Source organism: Chionomys nivalis, chromosome 26 (genome assembly GCF_950005125.1).
Source record: "Chionomys nivalis chromosome 26, mChiNiv1.1, whole genome shotgun sequence".
Taxonomy (NCBI): Eukaryota; Metazoa; Chordata; class Mammalia; order Rodentia; family Cricetidae; genus Chionomys; species Chionomys nivalis.
The window spans coordinates 27865773-27887364 of record NC_080111.1 but is presented as its reverse complement, the minus strand read 5'-3'; the positions used below and the strand labels follow the sequence as shown (position 1 = coordinate 27887364).

At 42.0% G+C, this 21592-nt stretch overlaps 1 protein-coding gene across 5 annotated transcripts in view; it reads left to right on the top strand.

The window, feature by feature from the left end:
* Cdk14 (cyclin dependent kinase 14) overlaps positions 1-21592 on the top strand; it is a 617691-nt gene that overhangs the window by 184319 nt on the left and 411780 nt on the right. The window contains exon 1 of one of the 5 annotated variants that reach the window (XM_057758885.1): positions 12620-12731. The exons of 3 other annotated variants lie outside the window; for them this stretch is intronic. In XM_057758885.1, coding sequence (XP_057614868.1) covers positions 12663-12731 — 69 coding nt within the window. In that variant the 5' untranslated portion in view covers positions 12620-12662. Of the gene's footprint in view, positions 1-12619; positions 12732-12808; positions 13075-21592 lie in introns of those variants that run through there. One more of the 5 variants, XM_057758886.1, reaches the window with a different exon arrangement.

Below are 21592 nucleotides of genomic sequence, written 5' to 3'. Positions count from 1 at the left end.
TATTTAGGACTTCTCATGTTTCTTGTCGAGGCCAACTGAAATTTCTCTATTTTTTAGTGGCATATATTGTACAAAATAATGATGTCATTGTGACATTCTCATAGTGTAATGTTCTTAGATCGTGTTCACTCTCTCTGCCCACTTTTATCTCCTTTCTTGATGGTCGCTGTCCCTCCTACCCATGCACATTAGAGAGTAACAGAAAATGCTTGTTTCCCTGTAAATTCTTACTTTGATTTAAAGTGCTTAGTGGAGAAATTCTAGGTTACTTTGGTGTTTTAATAATCAGGTGCCAGTTACTTATATGTTATATTTATACAAATCAAAACAGCTGTAACTGAATTCTGTTCCTGAATATTTCACTACTGAAAGGAGGGTTTATTAACATTTAATGTTATAAGTAAGTTAAATGATTGACTGTGCACACAGGAAGCTGTGCATTAATTAAAGATTGTAGCACAAATGTTCTTGAGCTAATTGATCATAAGCTGAACGCATTCGGAGTAGAGTGTGCTACAGTGCTTGATAAACCATGATCAAAAGCAATGTGGAGAGGAAAGGGTTTATTATACTTACAGGTCATGGTTCATCATCAGGGCATTCCTGGGCAGGAGCTCCAGGCAGGAACTGAAGTAGAGAGCCAGGAGGAATGCTGCTTACTGGCTTGCTTCCTCCGGCTCATTCAACTAGCGTTCTTGTGCAGTCCAGACCCAAGGAGGGCACCACCCACAGTGGACTGGAGTCTCCAGCATTAGCATCAAGTAGTAATTCAGAAAATGCCTCATAGACATGTCCATAGGCTAGTCGGATGGAGGCAGTTCCTCAGTTGAGGCTCCCCCTTCCAGAGTGTTGCTCCCCCTTCCAGAGTGTTGTCGAGTTGACACCTGGAGCCGACTGTGGCAGTCAGTGGGATAACTGATCGGCAGAAGGCTGACCCAGGGGTTAAGTAGTCACTCTTAGTTGATGACTTGTGTGTCTTTGTGCTTCTCTGGAGCAGTTAGAGAACAAACATGATCACATGGGCTGCATTCCTCTATCTGTTCACAGCCACCTTTCCCAGATGGCATTCTGATTAGTGTTTTCTTGCTTGTGACACCCAAAGGGACACACAGTTCCGATGCTAAGCACAGGGCCTGTCACGATTTCTGTTTCTCGAACATTCTGCCTTGTCCCAGCTCTCCCCTCCCACCTGCCTCCTTGCCTTGTTCCCTTGACCCCCAGATTTTCTTTTGAGAGCTCCCTGTGGAGAAAGGACGCTGGAGTTTTTTGTCTAGAGGATGGGTTAGCTGGAAGGTGGTTTAGAGATGGAGCAGTATTGCGAGCAGGAGCAGGGTTTTCAAAGGTTAGACACTCAAGAATTAAATTTTGGATTTGGTAAATTAGAGATTTGTGCACCATTTCTGAAGGGAATTGACCTGATTCATCAGTCATTCTTCAGTGGCAGGGTCCTGAGAGAGAGGACCAGGGGATCAGAAGACGAGGAGACAAAAAGTTTGGGCTCAGTACATCTTTCACAAGCTATATCTTGTGCCAACCAAGTTTACTAAAAAAATACAGCATTTTATATACTATTTTCAGAAAAAAAAGAGTTAGCAAAAAATATCATACAATGGGGATGAAATCAGTAAGAATATAATCAAACAATGTTGCACAAGGGGACAGAAGATGCCATAAGGACAACAGAGAAGAGTAAGCATACAGTGGTCTTAGGACTGATAGCCATAGCTCCCTGAGGCTCTGGCCCCAGGCAATTACTGACTTTGCAAGTATGATCCTGGTTCTACAGAAGGAGCTGTGTTCCTTCTCCATGCATCCAGGCCTCAGGAAAACCTTGGCTAAACCCAGCCCTCAGAACTAAACATTGGATATGAGTTTGAAGATGAGGGACAATAGGGCCTGAAGATACAAATAATGACATCCTAAGTCTATTGGTGCTGTCTGAACATCAGGGAAAGATGAGCTCTCTCTGGAGAGAATGCAAATAGAAGCAAGCAAAGGTCCAGGGTTCCAGTACTGGAATATCTCAGTCTTCATTTGGGAAGAAAGCGAGTTCATGGTAACTGCAAAGAGACAGAGACAGTCCAATAGGAGAGAACTGGTCTTGGGTAGTTGGGGCCCCCACGATGGCCTGGGGACGGAGGAGCTGCTCCATTGTGCTAGCCGCTCCCACAGTTCTGCTAAGGTTTAGCAATGGTCTGTGAAGGCCAAGGATGACCTTGAGTGAGATGGAGAAGATAGGCCTGATTTTAACGAATTAAAAAATAAATGTAAAGAGGGGTTGGGAAAGGCCAAGTCTTCCTTTTAAAAAAATTTAGTAGGTCTGGAGAGATGTCTCAGCATTTAAGAGCACTGGCTGTTCTTTCAGAGTACCGGGGTTCAATTCCCAACACCCACATGGCAGCTCAACTGTCTGTAACTCCAGTCCCAGGGTACCCAGCACCCCCTACAGACATGCATGCAGGCACAATACCAATGCACATTACAGTTAAATTGGTATAAAGAAAAAAAAAATAGAGAAACAGAGTTGGGATTAACGAGATTTAAGGTTAAAGTGAACTGTGGGATTTAAATAGGTTTCATTCCTCTCCGTCTTAACAAACAAAAAAGGGTCCTCTGGGACACAAGGCTGCCCTATAAACAGGAGAAAGCTGTCACTGAACGAGTTAGAGCTCATTCTCTTCTCTGCGGTGCCGCAGTCTTTCTTTTTATAGGGTGTCAGATCCCATTGTCACTGCGGTGCTTTCTTCTTCTAGGTTTTCAGATGTTAGATGGTGTCTTTGGGCTGCTATAAAGCCGAACAGCCCTGCGTGAGATTTTCTATAAACCTAGAAATAATTTCAGTGTAAATCCATTAGAGAGGATTTCTAGTCAGAAATAAAGTTGGTGCAAGTATTTTAATTCTTTTGAGATGCTTAAATATGGTTAAAAGAATCAGTCATTATTTCTCAAGCACTAATTGCTGTGGAAGAAGCATTTTTATGGACTTGCCATATGCTTTTGTGAAGACAAGCTTAAGCAGGGACTGAAAATTAGTTGACACACGCCACTTCATGCGTGTCCCCATGGGCAGGGTTAGGCTAATTTACATTTATTGCCCACACACTGTGTGTTTTCCTTTTCAGTGAAGGCGCTGCTGTGGGACAGTTGCCAATGTGTCCCATTCATTCACACTGCGCAACATTGCTTTAGCGATGCAGCCGTGTTGTTGCATCTGTTTAACTCTGTGAAAAGGTTACTTTACCTGTCTAAAACACCTGAGTGCTCTGATAAAGAGCTGAATGGCCATTAGGTAGGCAGGAGAGAGAAATAGGCGGGGCTGGCGTGTAGAAAGCATATACAGGAGGAGAAAGCTAGGGGAGGGAAGAGGAATGAGAAGAAGAGAAGAGGAAGATACCAAGGGCTAGCCACGTAGTAAGAACAGAAGAAATATATAGAATAAGAAAGGTAAAAAAAAATAAGATGCGAAACTTAAAGAGAAATAGGATAATTTAAGTTAGAAAAGCTGGCTAGAAACAAGTCAAGCTAAGGCCAGACATTCATAAACCAGATTAAGTCTCCATGTATTTATTTGGGAGCCGAGTAGTGATGCTCCAAAGAGTTTAAAAAAAAAAAAAGCCAACTGCAGAGCTCTGTCTTGGAGAAAATTTCTGCAGAGTCTTGGGGTAGGGACATTTTACCTGTGTCTATGTATGTTGTTCTACCAATAATTATCTTTTACTAATGCTTCTGTTGTTATTTTCATTTCCTATTAGTTGGAATGATAGTACACAAATGAGATCTATCTACCATGAAAATGCTGGTTCCTAGTTGAAGTAGCTTGCTTGTACTACTAAAGAGTAGAACATTTTCGTCCATGAGAGGAAGGTCATCATTGCGGTGGGTCTTCCTCATTGAGATTTAATCCATGTGGGGAGATTCTGTTTCTGCAGTGATCTATGCATCATGGATGCTTCCCATGGCTTTAGTGGGAAGCCAGTTACCTGAGTATGCATTAAAAAACAATGCCTTGTTATTTTAATCCTGCTGTGCTTAGACAGAATGTTTTGTTTAGGACTGTCTCAGAAGACAGAGTCTTGCTTTCTGATTGGTCCCAATAGAATTAAAATACCACCCCCCCCCTTTTCCTTTTCTGAGAAATGTGTGCCTGTCAATTTAAAACCGTTTATTTGAAAAGTTACTTGACCGTTATTAGTGAAATTAATTCTTGATGAGCTATTATTTTTTAATGTTCTCTCGTTGAAAGTATTTTGTGGTAAGTACTCAGCTGTGAATATGCTGTGTATCTGATTTTCCTATTGGAAAATGTAAGTTTTACCTCTTGTTTGTAGTGTGTGTGTATGTAGGGGGACTGGGTGGAGACAGGGTCCCTCTCTATAGTCCTGGCTGTCCTGGAGCTCAATGTATGAACCAGGCTGGTCTCAAACTCTATAAACTCTAGGTTTTCAGTTCTGACTTGAATCTTACACACTGGAGCTTTGTAGTTAGTTACAATGGGGAAATAGAAGGCTGAGAAAAAGACAGAAGGAAGGGAGAGAAAGTATAAACTTAATATTGAATTATCGATAGACATTTCCATCTTAAGTTCAAGGAAATTGAAGCACGTATCAAGAAAGCCCCTAGAGATAGACTTAGGTTTTCTAAAAGGTTTTCAATTTCTTGACATAATGTGAAAGGAATGTACAATAGCAGTGGGACAAAGATGTTGGGGAGTAATCAGTAGAAACTGAGGGAGTTGAGTAGTGACTGGGAAATGAGCCTGGGAGGCCTTTAGCGCCTACAGAAGGCGTGTGTGGGCTGAACTGAAGCAGGAGCGCTAACACAGGCACCACATTGCATGCCGGAGCGTAAGCTCCAAGAGGCAGGACGTCTGTGGTGCCTAAGAGTTTAGTGCCTGGTGACTCCTAAATATATATGATCGTTAGTGTTGAAAACCCCTGGTTTATTGAGCATTGTTGTTCCTTAGTCTTACGAGAACCTTCTAAAGTGTAGGAATTTGTATTATTTCCATAAGTACTGTATCTTGCTGAAGGCCTTTGGTAGGAGCTCATCTTTGTTTCATTCTTGATCTTTCTTTCTTCACCTGACTGTTTTGTCTGAGAGTATGTTGAGTTGGTGCTCCAGTGTGCCTGTTTATGTGGGTTCGTTGATGAGGTTGCCTCTTTTTTTTTTTCTCCTCTCATTGAACTTGTTTTATCTCTTAGGATTTCGAAGGTGAATCACCTCACTTTGGTGTGCCAGGCAGGATTTATTTTTTGGAGCACAGTGGCTCTGCACTGCTATGGTCCCTTGAAGTTGTCGGGTGGTCCAGTTGCAGCTGTGGTTTGTTTACTCCTTGCCCGTAGGAAGTTTGGTGTTGATGGGATATGTTTGCAAGCAATGCTATGTTTTCTAGGAGTTGAATCTTCTTGGATGAGTGGGGCATTAATTAAAGAGGTGCCTGCTTTAGCAGTGGGTCCACAGAGCCAACCTAATTGATTTGACTTTCCCATTTTGGTAAGTGAAACCATAAACGTTTTCTGAATTAGAGTCCCTGCTGGAGAGAGGACTAGAGAAGGAAAGATGGCTTCCAAAGTCTTTGAGTCAAGCTTCAGCAACCGTTGCTAAAGTTAAGTTTTCTTTAACACATTGGGGAAAGCCTTGTTGTCTGCATCTGGGGCAACTAGGAAAAAACCCATGTAGGTAGGCAGTGTGCTTGGAGAGCCTGGAGTCCATCCAAACACTCTTCCACCAGAGTCTCAAAGAGCCATTGTCTATGAGGCTTTGAGCCACAGAGCCTCGCTGTTGTGCTATCAGCTTGCGTCCAGATAGAGATAACTGTTGTTGTGTTAAGTGTGATCTGCTAGTGTTTGGATATGCAGCTCCCACCTCACACCATCTTACCCACTGAGTTCTTTGTGATTCTGGTATTCAGACTTTGATTACCTAAGCTGGACGCAGGCCAGTGTTGCTCGGTCCATTTCTCTGAAACCTCCCTTAGCCTGAACTCTCAAAGTATCGTCTGTTATGAGGTCTATGGGAGTTGTTTTATTCGTTGTATTCACTGAGTGTTTGTGAGAGCAGCAGGGGTGCCCCATTCAGCTTTACCTCCACGATGTGGAATTCAAAACTGAGTAAATGACTGGTAAAATAATAGAAGGAGAGAAATATCTTAGGGGTGAGGAACACAAAACATAGTTCACTATAAACATCTCCTTAGCTTTTTCTTTACATCCTCCACATGTCTCTAGAGCACGTCTGTGACTTTTGCAAGAGTCCTGTTGCTACCACGGCCAGTGGCCTTTAGAGGCCAGCATTGAGGCAACAGACCAACTTCACTTTTGTAGTTTCTGTAACATTTGTTAGCTGCTTATATTTACCCCCAGTGTTCCTCATTTGAAGTGATAGACGTGTTATTTGGCTTGATTGAATGTTTTTACAAATTGTTCATAAACCCTAACATCACTCTGCACCACATACCTATATACTACATAAATCATCAGTTAAAAAGTTACATAATTGTTAAATTTAAAAAAAAAAAAAGAAAAAAGAATATAGGGACGCCGTGTGTTTGCCAGGACTGTTTCGTTTCCTGCTCGAAGTGCACGGATTCTGAGAGGGCCCTAAATCTTCCTTCCTTAGCTCCTTTGTTAGGTGCAGTTTAACAGACTGAAAAAGTTTTCCAAGAACAATTTTTTCAAGTCTTGCTAGAGTGAGGGGTGTTCACTGATAAAACTGGTCATACTTGATTCCCTCCAGAGTCCAGAGGACACTCAGAAACGACTAAGTGAACAATCCCGATGTTTCCCTGAAATGGCACCGTGACCTAAGGACACTTTGAGTGCAGCTATGGGATGATGGCTTTTCAACAGTTAGCTGCAGCTACTCCAGAGCTTCAGGGTTTTGAGGAAGGTTTTGCCCAAGTATAGGAACTGTGGGTACCGAGAGTCATTGATGTAGAAGAACTGAGTTGTACAATTCTCAGGTTTCCTAAAAGTTATGTTTAGGTTTGATAAAATAACACCAACATCTAAAAATCAGTCCATATAATGAGCATGTCATTGTAAATGCTTAATCATAACAATTGCCAGGGCCATGTGGGATTGTAGTCATTTGATAACCGTCTTCTTTTGAGGAATACCCATCTTTTATCAACTTTCAAAATAATACTGAAGTGTTTCTCATATAGGTTTAATGAAATTAATTCATAGAATTGCAGCATTATAATGCATCACGTAGCCTTTTCTGGTACACTCGCGGTCTTTACACCGTTTTCTTAGTTGATTGTTGTCTTTTCCTTTATATATATATATTTTTTAAAATTTATTTATTTATTATGTATACAACATTCCTTCCATGTATGCTTGCCAGAAGAGGGCACCAGATCTCACCATAGATGGCTGTGAGCCACCATGTGGTTGCTGGGAATTGAACTCAGGACCTCTGGAAGAGCAGTCAGTGCTCTTAACCTCTGAGCCATCTCTCCAGCCCCTCCTTTATATTTTTTAATGCAGTCTTCTATTCCTGTCTTCCATTGGTCTCTTTCTTTCTTGTTTCTTCCTTATGCTCCACCCCTCTGCAGTGTCTGGACTAGCTCCAGGTCATGTGACGTGCAACCAGGATGTCTGGATAGACAAGAACACCTACAAAGCTGGTAGGATAGACTACAGGCTTTCATGTCTGTCCCCAGCTCCACCTTGAAGAGTCACACCTACCCTCTAGCTGTGACATTTTCCCAATGAAAGATGGCGAAGAAAAGCTTCCCTGAGACAGAGAGTGGAGCTGTCAGAAGGGGCGTGTAGGGATGTCTTCGGGACAAGGAAGAAGGAGTCTTGAGTGAAGCAGGGAAGTGCTTAGACATGGGGTTATTGAGAGCAGGGTCCGCTTGGCCCTACATGTGCACGGGGAAGCTGGATGTGCTTCCCTAGTGTTCAGCTGGATCCCATCGCCAGCTAAAGCAATATGAAGACTGTTTATAATCTCGTCTTCAAAATGAAGGTGCTCAAGATACATTCCAGAACTGAAAAAATCCGTCTCGTGTAAGGGTAAGCATTTCAGGGGATTAACTTTCTTTTCCTTGCAGAAATGAATTTACATAGATGCCTTCTTATATGTCAGTCTTATTTTCCATTGTTCCTCAAATCCAATGAGATGTTTGTTTGCAAGAGTTATTGTCTTTTTTTTTTCTTTGAATCTCAAACTTCTTTGTAGCGTCTACTATGTTCTAGTGAGGTTTCAGATACATGTCACTGTCCCTCATGAAGATATTCCTCAGTGCATGAATACAATGATTCATTTCCTGATGTATTGCCCCCCAGCATGGTCTTTACTACTATTTTATGGTCAACCACTATAGTTGACACTATGTTTTTCTTTCTCTTTCTCCCTCCCTCCCTCCTTCCCTCCCTCCCTTCCTTTTTTTTTTCTTTCTGTTTTTCGAAACAGGCTTTCTCTGTGTAGCTTTGCAGCCTATCCTGGAACTAGCTCTTGTAGGCCAGGCTGGCCTTCAACTCACAGAGATCTGTCTGCATCTGCCTTCCAATTGCTGGGATTAAAGGCATGTGCCACCACCGCTCAGCTGACACCACATTTTTCTTTCCACACAGTCTCCAAGCTCTTTATTCATTTCCTTTCTACACGGACCCACAGACTTAGTTTGAACTCCTGTCAGCAGCCCCTATTCATGTCACCAGTCCCTGTTTATGTAGGTGCTGGGGGAGATCCAGGACTAATGCAGAGAAGCCCCTGCTCCGGAGGGGTTTATAGCGTGGTTTGTGGGAAGATAAACAAATGAGACACATTAGTGTATAGAACCAGCGAGTGAAGGGCGAGACTACACTGAGGAGGTTGGTGGAGAGCTGTATAAAGCCGGGGTCAGCTGAATGACCTGGGGATTGCTGGGCAAGACCATGGTAGATGGAGCAAAGAGGAACATGGCTGTAGCAGGTGTAAGCATTGAGGAAACAAAGAACAGCACCCTGACTGAGCAGAACCCAGCAGGCTCTACAAGTACCTCTCAGTTCTGCACTGTCAGAGGGGACCAGCCCTGCCTGGAGCCCTTGCTCTCCAGGTCCAGTCAATGACTGCCGCCTGCCTGCCTGGGGCCATAAATGGCTTATCTTCGAGTTTCAGGTGGAGCAAGGTTGGGTACAAGCATTTTATCTGTGGCCAGATTTTTCTTTGATGTTTCCTCTTCTTTGTCCTGCCTTCTCCCTCCCTCCAAACACCACCCCATCCCCCCCACCCCCCTACCCCCGCAGAAGATACCCTCAAGAAATCCGGTGGACTAGCGTCCTGGTTGAGTCAGATATTAGGAAGTTCTGACCCAGGTGTGTAAAAGGCAGCACGCGGTTGAGCATGCACATATGCATGCGCCAAAGTGCAGCTTCCGCCCCTGCAGCTGCCTTTCCTCTCTGTCTGTCTTTGTTTATGATCCTCTTCCTCCTCGTTATACCAGAAGTGTGGAGCTGTGCTAGGGCTCCCCCTTTTTGCTTGGTCTCCTGTCCATTCAGTCTTCAGGTAATCTCCCTTCCCTAATTCCATTGCCTTCTTTAAGGTCTTGTCTAAACATTTGCTTCCTGAGTGTTCCCCCTTCCCTCCTTGTTTAGGTTCATTTTCTACAGCATTTCCTTGTTGAACAATGAAAACCCCCACGCAGCCCGCCTCTTGCCTTGTCCCATAGGACTTCTTTTTTGGATTCCATGGCAACTTCACATGGGGTAAAATGCCTAAATTCTTGTTGTGCTTTCCATGGTCCTTTATGCTCTGGCATGGAACCTTCTGGCACTCAGCTTGAATAGTTTCCCCCACTGTGCTTGGCTATCTCTGCAGCCAGCTTCCACCTGAGGCTGCAAGCTGTCCCTCACATGCCCTTGTCTTCCTGACCCTCAGATTTACGTTACTTCCTCTGTGGAGTCTGTTCTGCGCTACCGAAAGGAGGTTACTTGTACCCTAACACGTGCTGTCGAAAACCTGCTTCGTCAGGGATGCTTGTGTCTGGCACTCAGGAGGCTGGCACATGAGGATTAAGTGTTTGCGTAAGTCACATCTGCATAGGCCGCTGAGGGCCATCCTGGGCTACATAGTGGGGCCCTGTCCTAACACACCAGCACCATACTTATTTTATCACATTAGAATAATTTGGTTTATTTCTTTAGCTTCATCTTCTGCTAGATTTTGTTAAGTGCTGGAAAGTATTGTCTAAAGTTTATTTCTGAGTTAGATCTAATCTGATCTTGTTGCAAATGTAATTTCTCACAAACATAAATTTGATAATTATAGTCTCATGCCTTGCATGCCATGTGTTTATATGTCTTCTTCTAGTGTTAGAGTGTATTCACGTCCTTGTGCGTAGTAGGCTCTTTATTTCCAATCACTCATTTACTCCTTGGCTGTAGAGAACATAATTTATATGCATGCTTGTGGAATAAATAACTAAACGAATAAAGGAGAGTTTTTTCATCAGCCCTTTATTTTGTAAACCTTAGTAAACAAGAATATTTCACAAACAGTTTCAGGAAAAATAAACCATAGGAATTATTATGGTGAAGTGACCAAGCTGACTTGAATCATGGATTATTTCAGGCAGCACTGAATGTGGGAAGGGAGTTTGCCTAAGATAATTTTAGGACCCAAACATAGAATTGGGAAATTGATTAGTTATTTTAAGGATATAGTCAATATTTTATAGATGCCTCGCTGTGTGTTAAAGGGGAATGAAAAAAGCCAGTGATTGCATGGTTTGTACTCAAGGACTTTAAAATAGGGATGATACCAATAATAAAAGAGCATTTTATGAAACAGCATATAATTAAATCCTAAGTGATTCAAATACAAAGCGACATTGGCTTTGCAAAAGAGAGTGTTTTTTTGGGTAGGAGGGATGAGCAATTCCATACAGAATCTCAAGTCTTAAAAGACATTTTGGACTTAGAGTCTGTTCTAGAGTGTTCTGATATTAAGGCGACAGTTTGGGCTGGGGAGCCAATTCTGCCCTAAAGTATTTGCCGCTTGTTGGTTCCTGGCTGCTCTGCCCTGAAATAATCAAACAGGAACTATATTATTTAAAGCACTGTTTGGCCAATCACTTAAGCGTATTGCTAGCTAGCTATTATATCTACAATTAATCCATTTCCAGTGTTTTGTATTTTACCACAAGGCTCGTCGCCTACTGGCAAAGTTCTACCATGTCTGTCTCTAGGCAGCGGCTCCATGGCTTCTCCTCACTCCTCCTTCTTCCTCCCAGCATTCAGTTTAGTTTTCCCCCACCTAGCTAAGTTCTGCCCTGCTATAGGTCCAAAACAGTTTCTTTAATCATTAATGGTAATCACAGCACACAGAGGGGACTCCCACATCACCATGCAAACATGGGGGCCTGAATCTAATCCTAGAACCCATGTAAAATGCCATGCACGGCATACATTCTCATAACCCCTGGCACGGGGAGGCAGTGTAGACTATTTGTGAGTTCCAGGTCCGTGGGAAATAAGGTTGATGGCTTCTAAAGAATGACATTTGAGCCTGACTTCTGAAATGCAAATGCACACACACACACACACACACACACACACACGTTTATAACTTATTTCTTAGCTGGGTAAAGAAGGAAGTACATAATATTTTTATTTTAACAGTGTTTTTTTTTGTTTCTGTTGATTTGTTTGATTTGGGTAGGATTTTGCAAGGACTTTTCTTTTGTGTTGCAGACAAAAATCAAGGTCATTATTTCTGAGTCATTCAGAATGATGAGGGTGAAGTAGCAGGAAGGCAAGGTAGTTCATTTGGATCAGCGGGGATGTGATGGGCAGATTGTTCTTTCTCAGCCTCTGGCCACACACAGACTCAAGACCAGAGCTTTGGGATACGGCCCTCTCCCCATTAGCATAGTGGTTACCGTCTCTCATGACTATATTCATCATGCAACTAACGTTTATGAAGTGAGATTGCCATGCCACTTTAAAATTGCTTGTGCGAATTATTTTCCAATTTTGTTGCACTTTAATTTTTAACCTTGGTGGCCTGTTTTCAGGCATAGCAAACCCTAAAACAAATATGAGGGATAGATCAGCCTCTCTCCTGTAGGGGGCGCTAAGAGAGTAGCAGTTTCGTACTCCTTTGCCACCCAGCACCTTCTGGCATGACTTGGCACAATTTACTTCAAGATTGTGTACTCTGGTTTGTGTTGGCATTTTCTTTTTGAGGGTGTTGTGGGTCCTAAGCCCACAGTAATTCTTCAAGCTCATAGCTATGCATTCTCTCACTTGGGTTCAGTAAATGCCACACCTGTGTGATTATTTTTTTTTTTTAACCTCATGTATTTGAGGCATGGTAATTTTAGAGTTCTCATTATGCCTCATTTACATATGACAAATGTATGCATATAGACACATTAAACCATTTTCCAAGCGTTTGCAACATTGCCGATAGTAGCCTAAACTTGGCCTTTTATAGGACCTCAGATTATTATTTAATGGGATTGTCACTCAGGACACTTACTGGCTTCCTCTAGTGCTTTTAAAAAAATTGAATTGAGCATGATAAGGTGCATCTCTTGATTAAATGTGTTTCCTCCTTTGCAATCACCATTAGCTGTTTGGCTTCTATTCCATATGCTTTTGAAGCAGCCCTGCATTGCAAATCAATAGCTTTCTGGAGAGACAGTGTGTTGTGAATTGCCTGGATAGCATATGCATGCTTCCCTTGGCTGCAAAGCTGCTGCAGAGCGCGGTTACTCTGCCTTCCTGGGAACTCCACAGGCAAGTCCATCGTGTTTGGAGGAAAAAAATAGATTATTTTAGGGAAAAATTGAACTGTGAAAGCTTCTGATACTGAACATTAGCATGTCCTTTGTGCTCTTCTGAAATCATTTTTTGGTTCTGCTCCACTGAGATCAGCTTCTCTGAGTGATTTCTGGATTTTTTCCCCCCTGCTTATGCTTCCCCCTCTCTTGGTTGTAGTACGGCCGTACCATTTCAGCTTGCTAGTGCAGAAAGATGTGAATTCAGTTGCTGTGTGAGGCTGGCCTGGTGCAAGCACATTGCTAGAGATATGTTAAAGAGTTCCAGGTGAATCCAGCTTGAGAGAGACAACCGCAAAACGGTAAGACGGAGCATGCCTGGAATCCTAGCAAGGGTTTTTATTTGGAGCATCTCGGCAAGTCTGAATCCTGACTCACTCATTTACAACTTGAAAAGGATTCATTTTATGCATGTCATTTTACTCCCCACCTCTATTTAACTGCCAGGACCGCCAGAGATTGATAAAGGGTAATTTAAATTAAGGATCTGATGGGGGGTTACTCAGGGAGTCTCCGGAGGCTCCCGAGGCTATTGCTTGTAGTTTGTAAACACCAGTGGCAGAGATAAGATGAAGAAAATGTTCAGTGACTGCTTCTTTGCCAGAGCTGAGTCGGATTTCTTGGAAACTCGTCTTTTTTTTTTTTTTTTTTTTTTTTTTTATATAGCTTAAAGAGCCCTTGCTGATTGTTTTGCCTGGTTATGCTCGGCTGAATGCCCTCTGAGTCAGGCGACTGAAGGACGGAAGACCACTTTTCCTCCGGGTTAACTGATGGCTGTGAATTCAGCTGCCTTGGACCTGAGTGGAATTGATATCTCTACTATGTTAGAGATCCGCAGCTTTTTCTCTGCTCACCCTCTCCCCTCCTTGAGTCCTGAATGCACCTGGTTCAAGCATGTTGCGAGTAGAGGTCAGGGCGCTGTCATTTAGCATCACTATATCTATAGTGGTTCTGGTTTCCTGCATAGAAGTGGTATTTCTCCATGCAGTTCTGCTGGAAGTGCTGGCTCTGCTAGTGGGTTGTTTCCATTGTAGACGCGGATGGAGAACCCCTGCATGTTGAGAGGCTGGGGTAGTAGACAGGCTACTCCATCCAAAATCAGACTTGCCTGCTCAGGGAGAAGATGAAGAACCAGGTTGGGATATAAACCTTGACAGAGGATGAATTTCTACTTGTTTCCTTGACTGAGGAGTAGTGTTAAGTAGTGAGGGGTTTGAAGCTGAAGGATATATTTTTATATTGTTCACATTGAGACTAATAATTAGATGATCCTGTGAATTTGTCTGGGTCCACCTTTCTTGAAGGTGCTAAATATTAAGGATGTCAGTGTTTGATATTTTGCTTTAAAATATTTTACTTTGAATGCTTCAACATAGGAATTCACTTGAACTGTGCATGCTGCAGTCAGTGAATATCCATTGGCCTAATTGTCAGTAACTTGCATCTTGGCCAGAAACTAGTTTTATCTAATTTTGTGATACGAAACAGTCTAAGAATCAGCTAATTGGGAAAAACATCGATGGAATTTAGGATTCACAGTAAGTGATTTATTGGAGGAGGAGCTTCTGTGCTTATTCAAATTTAAGTGTAAAACTGGACTTTGATTTCTAGGAATGAATATTTGGATTTTGTTCAAAGGAGTGTTGGAATCTTCTTGTGTTTTGGTCACTTATTATTTTCCAAAAAGTAAGTGGAAACATGAACTGTTGTTTTCACCTAATTCTATTGAGACGATGCACTGCTTGCTCTGACTTTTCCTGAGAGTGGTATGTTCTAGCTATTTATATTTTTACCTTCACTTTGTGTAAGCTGGGAAATTTATTTTCTCATCCTGTGACAGAAGGAACGGTGCATCTGCCAAAAATAATTTTAAGAAGGGGACTAGTAGAGCGGTAATTCGACATTGTGTTGCAGTATCCCTCTCCTGTCTCTGTCACGCCAACATTTATTATCTATACACTGTGTCTAAGACACTGGGAGAAGCTTGCAGAAAGAAGAGGGGAGATAGAAGGCTCTGGGGAAGCGTTACCATTTCCCCTGCAGTCCGCACTATGTGTCCTCTCAGAAAGTAACTCTGGAACTATGCAGAAGGTGTAGTGACTGCTGAGGAGAGCCTTTTTCTTGCAGGCAGGCATTCACTTACGTACACACATTTGTGCACAGTCAGTTGTGAGACACTGTGAGCGGAACAGGTCGTTCTGGTTCCTGTCATCGTGGAGAAATTCTGTGGGAGATTTTTGTTTTTCCACTTTGGTAATGGTGAAAGAGATACTGTCTGCTTTGATTTTTAAAACTATATTTAAAATGCACATTACACAGAACTCGCCAATTTTAGATTGATAGGACAGCGGCATTATTGAGTAGATTCATTGTTTTGCAATAATTACCTCTGTCCCTTCCCAGAACTTCCCGCCATCTCAAACAGTTAGGTAATAACTACCATTCTCCCTTTTCCTCACCCTTCATAACCGTGATTCTGCTTTCTGTGCCCATGAGTCAGCCTCCGCTAGGTACTGTGTTTCTTGTCAAGTGGAATGACATCGTATTTGGCTTCTTTCGCTTAGCACGTTTTCACAGTTCACTGATATAGTACCATACATTGGAATTTCATCCTGTGGAGGGTATGCTTGATTTTAATATGGAAAAGATAGCAGTTTTCCTCCTTAGTATAGGGTGTCACTAAATCAAGTTCCCATATGGACACTGTAGTAGATAACTTAAGAGCTTCTAAAAGTAGTAGCCGTGGAAACAGCAAGGCATGAGGACTAGCAATGCATCCCGAGAACCACCCACTGATATCTGGTTATTTCCATGGCCTGGCGATTGAGCATCGTACCTGGACTGCTTACGTCTTCTCGTCTATTCTTTGCTGCTAAGAGAGCAGTGATCAGCCGGAATGTCCATAGTGAAGCGGGATTGCAACTTTTGTCATCATTACGATTTCGCGTCATTGTGCCCCTAGTGCGTTGCTCATTCAAGCTGTAAGCAAAGACATCAGAACACCACTCAGGTTTCCTATGAACGTTGTGCCCTGGCTACTTTCTGCCCCCTAGTTCCTGTGTAGTGGACAGTCAACCAGAAATCCTGCCTCCGCATTAGTCAAGAAGAATGGAGAGAAGGTATATGCTTGATACCACAGTAAACAGTTTTTCATTAGATAGGCAAGCTTAGCTTCATCAATAAAGTTTTCCTTTCTTGATTTTTCTACATACCACTTCCCTTACACCCAAGATATTTTTCTAATAGTTGTTCCTTTTTAAAAGGTCATGTTATGGCCCCACCCAGAGCCATTTATTTGTTTGCCAATGTCTGTACTGGATCCCTGGAAATTTTATGTCTATGTCTGCAACTCCCTGTTCAAGGCACCTAAACATTAACAGAGGAACAATGTTTATTATGTGAGTCATCCCATCTTTCTAAGTAGCCTTCATCTTCCTAGTCTTTTTTTTTTTTTTGTGAGGGGGATGGGATCTTATATTGACATGCTGAATTTTTCAACTTAATATATAGCTGAGACCCCCCCGCCTCTGCAAGTGCTAGGATTACAGATGCTTGCTTGTAACCACACTTGGCATCCTGTCCTTAATGATTCTTAATGCATCATGCTCTTCTGTTGTTTTTTTCCCTCTGTTATTGCCTGACTTTTCATATGAGGCAGACTCGGAATTAGATTAATTAAATGAATGTTTACTTGGGTGGTGAGTTGGAAGAGAGGAAGGAACGGCAGGCCAGAAAACCACATCCCAGCTAATCTGCGTTGCTTTGATCATGCTTTTTCTCTTGTATCAGCAGCGATGAGGTGGAAATGGATGGACAGTATTGCACGTGGGATGTAGGTCTCCGGGGACACATGCGCAGTGGTCAGGAGCTTCTGCTGTGTAGTTTGGTCCTGCAGTGAACCTCCACTCCCACTGTTTACTCTCTGCGTGGCCTTGGACAGGTTGCTTAGCTCATGTGTATTTGAGTTTAATTACCCATGAAACTGAGATAATGATGTCCCCTCCTGAGTTCTTGTAGATCATGTTAGCTGTAGTTTTTGTAGTAACTGCTAAAGAAGAGTTCCACGGTAGGTGAGCCATCGTTACTGCCGTTGTCACCTTATCTAGAAGCCCTCAATTTCCCCCTCTGTTTTCTAACAGCTACATTTTTTTTTTGCCAGGTCCCAGATCCTTCTCCAGTTTGCCTCATTAGAGGATGTCTTAGTTTTACAGAAGATAAAGGAGGTTGTAGGAGGTTGCTCATCTCTGCTTCTCATCCACCAGACTTTGGGAGGGTGTCTGTTGCAAAGACATGCTTTTCTGTCCAATCGACAACCCATTTCAACCAGCAGCCAGTTCCTCCACTAAATGAGATCTTGCTAAAAACATTGGCCATGAAATGCTTGTGGAAGCTCTGGGTTTGTTTCAGGAGGCAGACAAGCAGCAGGGGGTTTTCATCCTGCTGCTCTGCTCCTTTCACCTTGGCCTACTTAGTGTGGAGTCACTATTGACTCTTCCCTGGTGTGGGAAAGGAGAACGGGTTCCTGAAGTCAAGGGGTGTTATTATTAAAGAGTCACTATTGGTTTTATTATTGCTGAAATTTTAGCTCTTCACCGTGGATGGGCCAATTGTGAGGGCTGCATTAAAGGACACTTCCATGTTTTCCCAAAGGCTCATTGTTCCCTGTGTTTCTCTTCAGGAGCTCTGTGTGGTTAGTGGCCCACATTTGAGTCTCTGAAAATGGCAAGAGCTTCAGAAGTCTCTCTTATATTCAGTGATGCCCTGTATTTCTCAGCATTCTTTGGTCGGGTTTTATTTAGATGGATTTTATTGGAAGATAAACATCACACTTTAACCATTGTAATTGCCAAGCACTAATAATGCATTACATTTTTATTAAAGATGTTTGATCCAGGTGAGATGATAGAAATTGTGTTCATTTCCTATGTGTTTCAGAATAAGATCTTATTATGGCATTTTATCTCTTCTTCAGGGAAGAATTTTCAAATAAAAGAAAGAATTTTTAAAGTATTTATAATCTTCATTATTGCATATTTCTATAGTTACCAGGTAAAAAGCATGCAGGCCCTACTGAACCGGTCTTGTCTCCAGTAGCGTGTTCTTTTCATTTCCCATTCTTTAATGTCACTGTGCTTCCTGCACGCTTTATCTTGCGTGAGGGACAGAATAGAGAGGTACTTGAAAGGTGTACTCGTGAAGATAGAACTGACCTGGTTCAGCACAAACAAGCCAGGGACGATTCCGTGAGGCTCAGAAGTGAAACAAGAGGATTCGGATGGCACCCGGGACTGACCTTTGCACAACTTTTCCGGCAGATGACGGCTTCTGGAGTCCGTTATGATGTCTTTTAGAAGGTGAAATTCAAACAGTAGGCGTTCCAGGACGGGCAAAAAGCCATCCTGGTGAAGATATACCATTGATTTCTAACTCAGCTCATTTTATTTGCTCTGAGTACTCCTGAAATGGTGCATGGGCTTGGTGTTTAAACTGCTGTGCCTCATGTTGATCTTCCTGACCAGGTTCCTTCACCAATGCGTGATGGAGGATCTTTAGAAGATATACAGTGACTTCCCCTTCTCAGGAAGGGCCAAAGACAGAGTTTAGTGAAAAGAAGCACTGTATATCAACCTGTAGAGTCTTCAAGAGCGGAGAAAAAGGTCCTTTTGTGCTGGAATAGATTTTTTTTCTTTTTTCTTATATTTTTTTGGAATAGATATTTTTGAAAGCTTTAAAGGAACAGTGTCTTGATGAAGAAACTAATTAGCCATGCATTGAAAGCCTGTTTGTATGGCTTAATGTTTCAGTTTCCGTGGGGATTGTTAGTTAGTTGGTAGAGCTTCAGTTTGTGGAACAGCAGGACGGGGTCACTCCCTGGCCATGTGTGCGTTCTCATCATCCCACATAGGCCTTTTCTGGTCCCTCTGACTGCAGATATGTGGTCAGGGATAAAACACAGACATCAGTTCTGCTGTTTGAGCTCCCAGCCGTGGATACTCATATGGGTATCCTACCTGAATGCTATTTTCTTAATTCTCTTTCTACATGATGGTATTTTAGCCAGATTACAATTGGGATATCAAGCAGGAGTCAGAATTTGTATGATACCTTCTTTGACCTTTTGGGATGCTTGGTAAAATTTTACTGGGACCAGTGTTTGAAGGGTGTTCCATTCAGCTTTCCATACAATAGGAGTCAGAGCCCAGGTCCTTTTCCAGTCTAGACAGGATCATTCCATTCTGCCAAGCAGGCAGAGGGCTCCCTCCCAATGGCAGGGCTTGCTGTAGGGTAGGTACACAGTACTTTGTACACATCTATGTCTTTAAAATGTTTCCTTCCTAGATCTAGGAGTAACTTCTTTCTAAAACTTTTTCCTCCAAAGATGCCGAATAAACCTTGGTAAACAAGCAGAGCACAGTTTTGGATTCAATTCTCTTAAGAAAAATATTAATGCTGTTAAGAAAATAGTCATGATAGTTAATGTTGAAATCTTTACTAGAACATATAAATGCTCCTTTACTAGAAATATACAAGTACATTAACCTATAGGCAGGAAGCATACTGTAATAATTTGTATATATTATTCGTTTTTATGTTAATCTCCTTGCTTTTTGTTTTCAAATAGAGAGTATTTATATACACATTGGCCGTATATTGTTAGGAAACTTTATTTCCATGTGCAAAATAATAGTAATTATCTGAAATTGCCATCCTATTTTGTGGGAAGTTTGAGCAAAAGTTTTAGTCAAAGATGATGACGCACTTGTCACCCCTGTGGTTTGAAGAAATGGAAACAAAATTTGTTTCTAAAGGAGTTGACTTTTCTCCTTTATTTGACCATAATAACAATATATTATTATGTGGTCTAGGACACTGTGTCTCAAATATCAATCCTGAGGACATCTTGTTAAAATCAAGATTCTATTGAGGTGGGACTGTGGTGGCCTGACATCCCAGGCAGGGCCATTCCTACTGTGAGCACCAAGAGAACTATAGAGTATCCTAGAGAAGTGTGATTCCCTAAAGATAAAAACGTGACTAAGATCCTATGTAGGCTTCATGTGACAATAGAGATGTTTGCTTTAAATTTATCATTATAATCAAAAATGAAGATGCTAGAGTTGTATAAGTATCTGCATATGTCTTTATGCGTCTGTAGACAAAACTATATCTCAATAAACCCAATACTATATATATATATATATATATATATATAATAAGTAATACAGTAGATAGAGCTACTTAGCGTTATACTGATTACATTTACTAAAACTTTAGCTGCTGGAAGCATACGTAAATATTCTCATCAGAATTAAAAACAAACCAAAGTGGGGGGAGGGGCAATATTTGGGAGGAGGGGAAGGGAAATGGGAAACGGGGACAGGTGGAAATTTTAATTAGAAAAGAATAAAAATAATAAAAAAATATAAAGAAGTAAAAAAAATAAATAAATAAAAACAAACCAAAAACAATTGTCCAGCTTATAAACATTGGAGCCCAGAAAGGATATAACAAAACTACAGTCCCTGAAGCAATATGACACGGTTCAGCTTTGTCCATGAAGGAATCAAGTAAAATTAGGTCAGATCCAAAGAAACAAGTAAGTAGAGAAATCTATGTTGCATTACCTTAAAGAAACAAAATGGCAACAAATCCTGGTGAGGATGCAGGGGAAAAGAAATCCTTATCTATGGTTGGTGCATCCTTAGTGGAAGTCAGTATAGGTATTCCTCAAACTCAAACACGAGCTTCGTGTGTTCCAGCGATGTCATTCATAGCCGTACACCTCGGGGACTCTAAAGTCAGCACTGTACAGAGATAGAGGCATACCACAATTACTGCATAACTGTATGTGAGGATCAAGATTAAGGAGCCTGTTGTGTGGCGTCAGTAGATGGACAGATGAAGAGAACGTGGTGTCTACAGAATGGAAATCATGACATTTGCGGCAAAATGGATACAGTTAGGGGATCATGTTAGGTGCGATAAGTCAGACTGAGAACCACAGGTATCACATCTCCTCCTTTTCCATGCAGAGCCTGGATTATGGGAGAAAAGACATAAAAGTAGAAGAGTGGGAAGAGAAAGGGGGCCAGCGGAAAGGGGGCGGGCAGGATGGGTGGTGGAATGTGTGTAAATACGTATATGAGAATGTGATGATGCAACCCATTACTCTCTACAATTAATATGTACAAAAATGGATGGAAAAGTAAACGGCATTTTAAAACAAGGTCGCTGCAATGGACGTTGAATTGTGGTGAGTAGGAACAGCCGGTGAAAGCATTTTCATTGGAAAAGATCTCAACTCAAGAGCGTGTCTCCATGTAATGTAGTTTCTGAGGGTAATTTTTAAGACGGCCTACTTTTAGTTAAAGGGAAAGGCTTATCATTGACTAGTTATTGGCAGAGCATGTATTTCCTGGCCATGTGCTTATTTTTTAGGACACTAAAGACACAGAAAACAGTTTATGTATTCAAGGTATTTACAGTTTGGGCCTGGAATATAATTAATACATGAGAAAGATAACGACAACCAAACAGAGAGACTTCCTGCTGCTCCAGTCAGGTACATGAAAGCAGGCTGCTTGTAGCTTACCTGCGCATATGAGAGCAGCAGTTACTTAGCGTAGGTTTGGAGGCACAATCTGAAAGTGGTATAGGTCATAGTAAGGGTGTTACTGGTTGCAGTAATGCCACTGATGCAGGGGCAGAGCTGCTGTTTCCCAGACCAAGGTTGACAAGTGTCCTACAGTGTGACTTGCCACATCATGCTTTGCATGACTGATTCCTTAGCCAGATAGTCATGCTGCCATCACTGAGAAA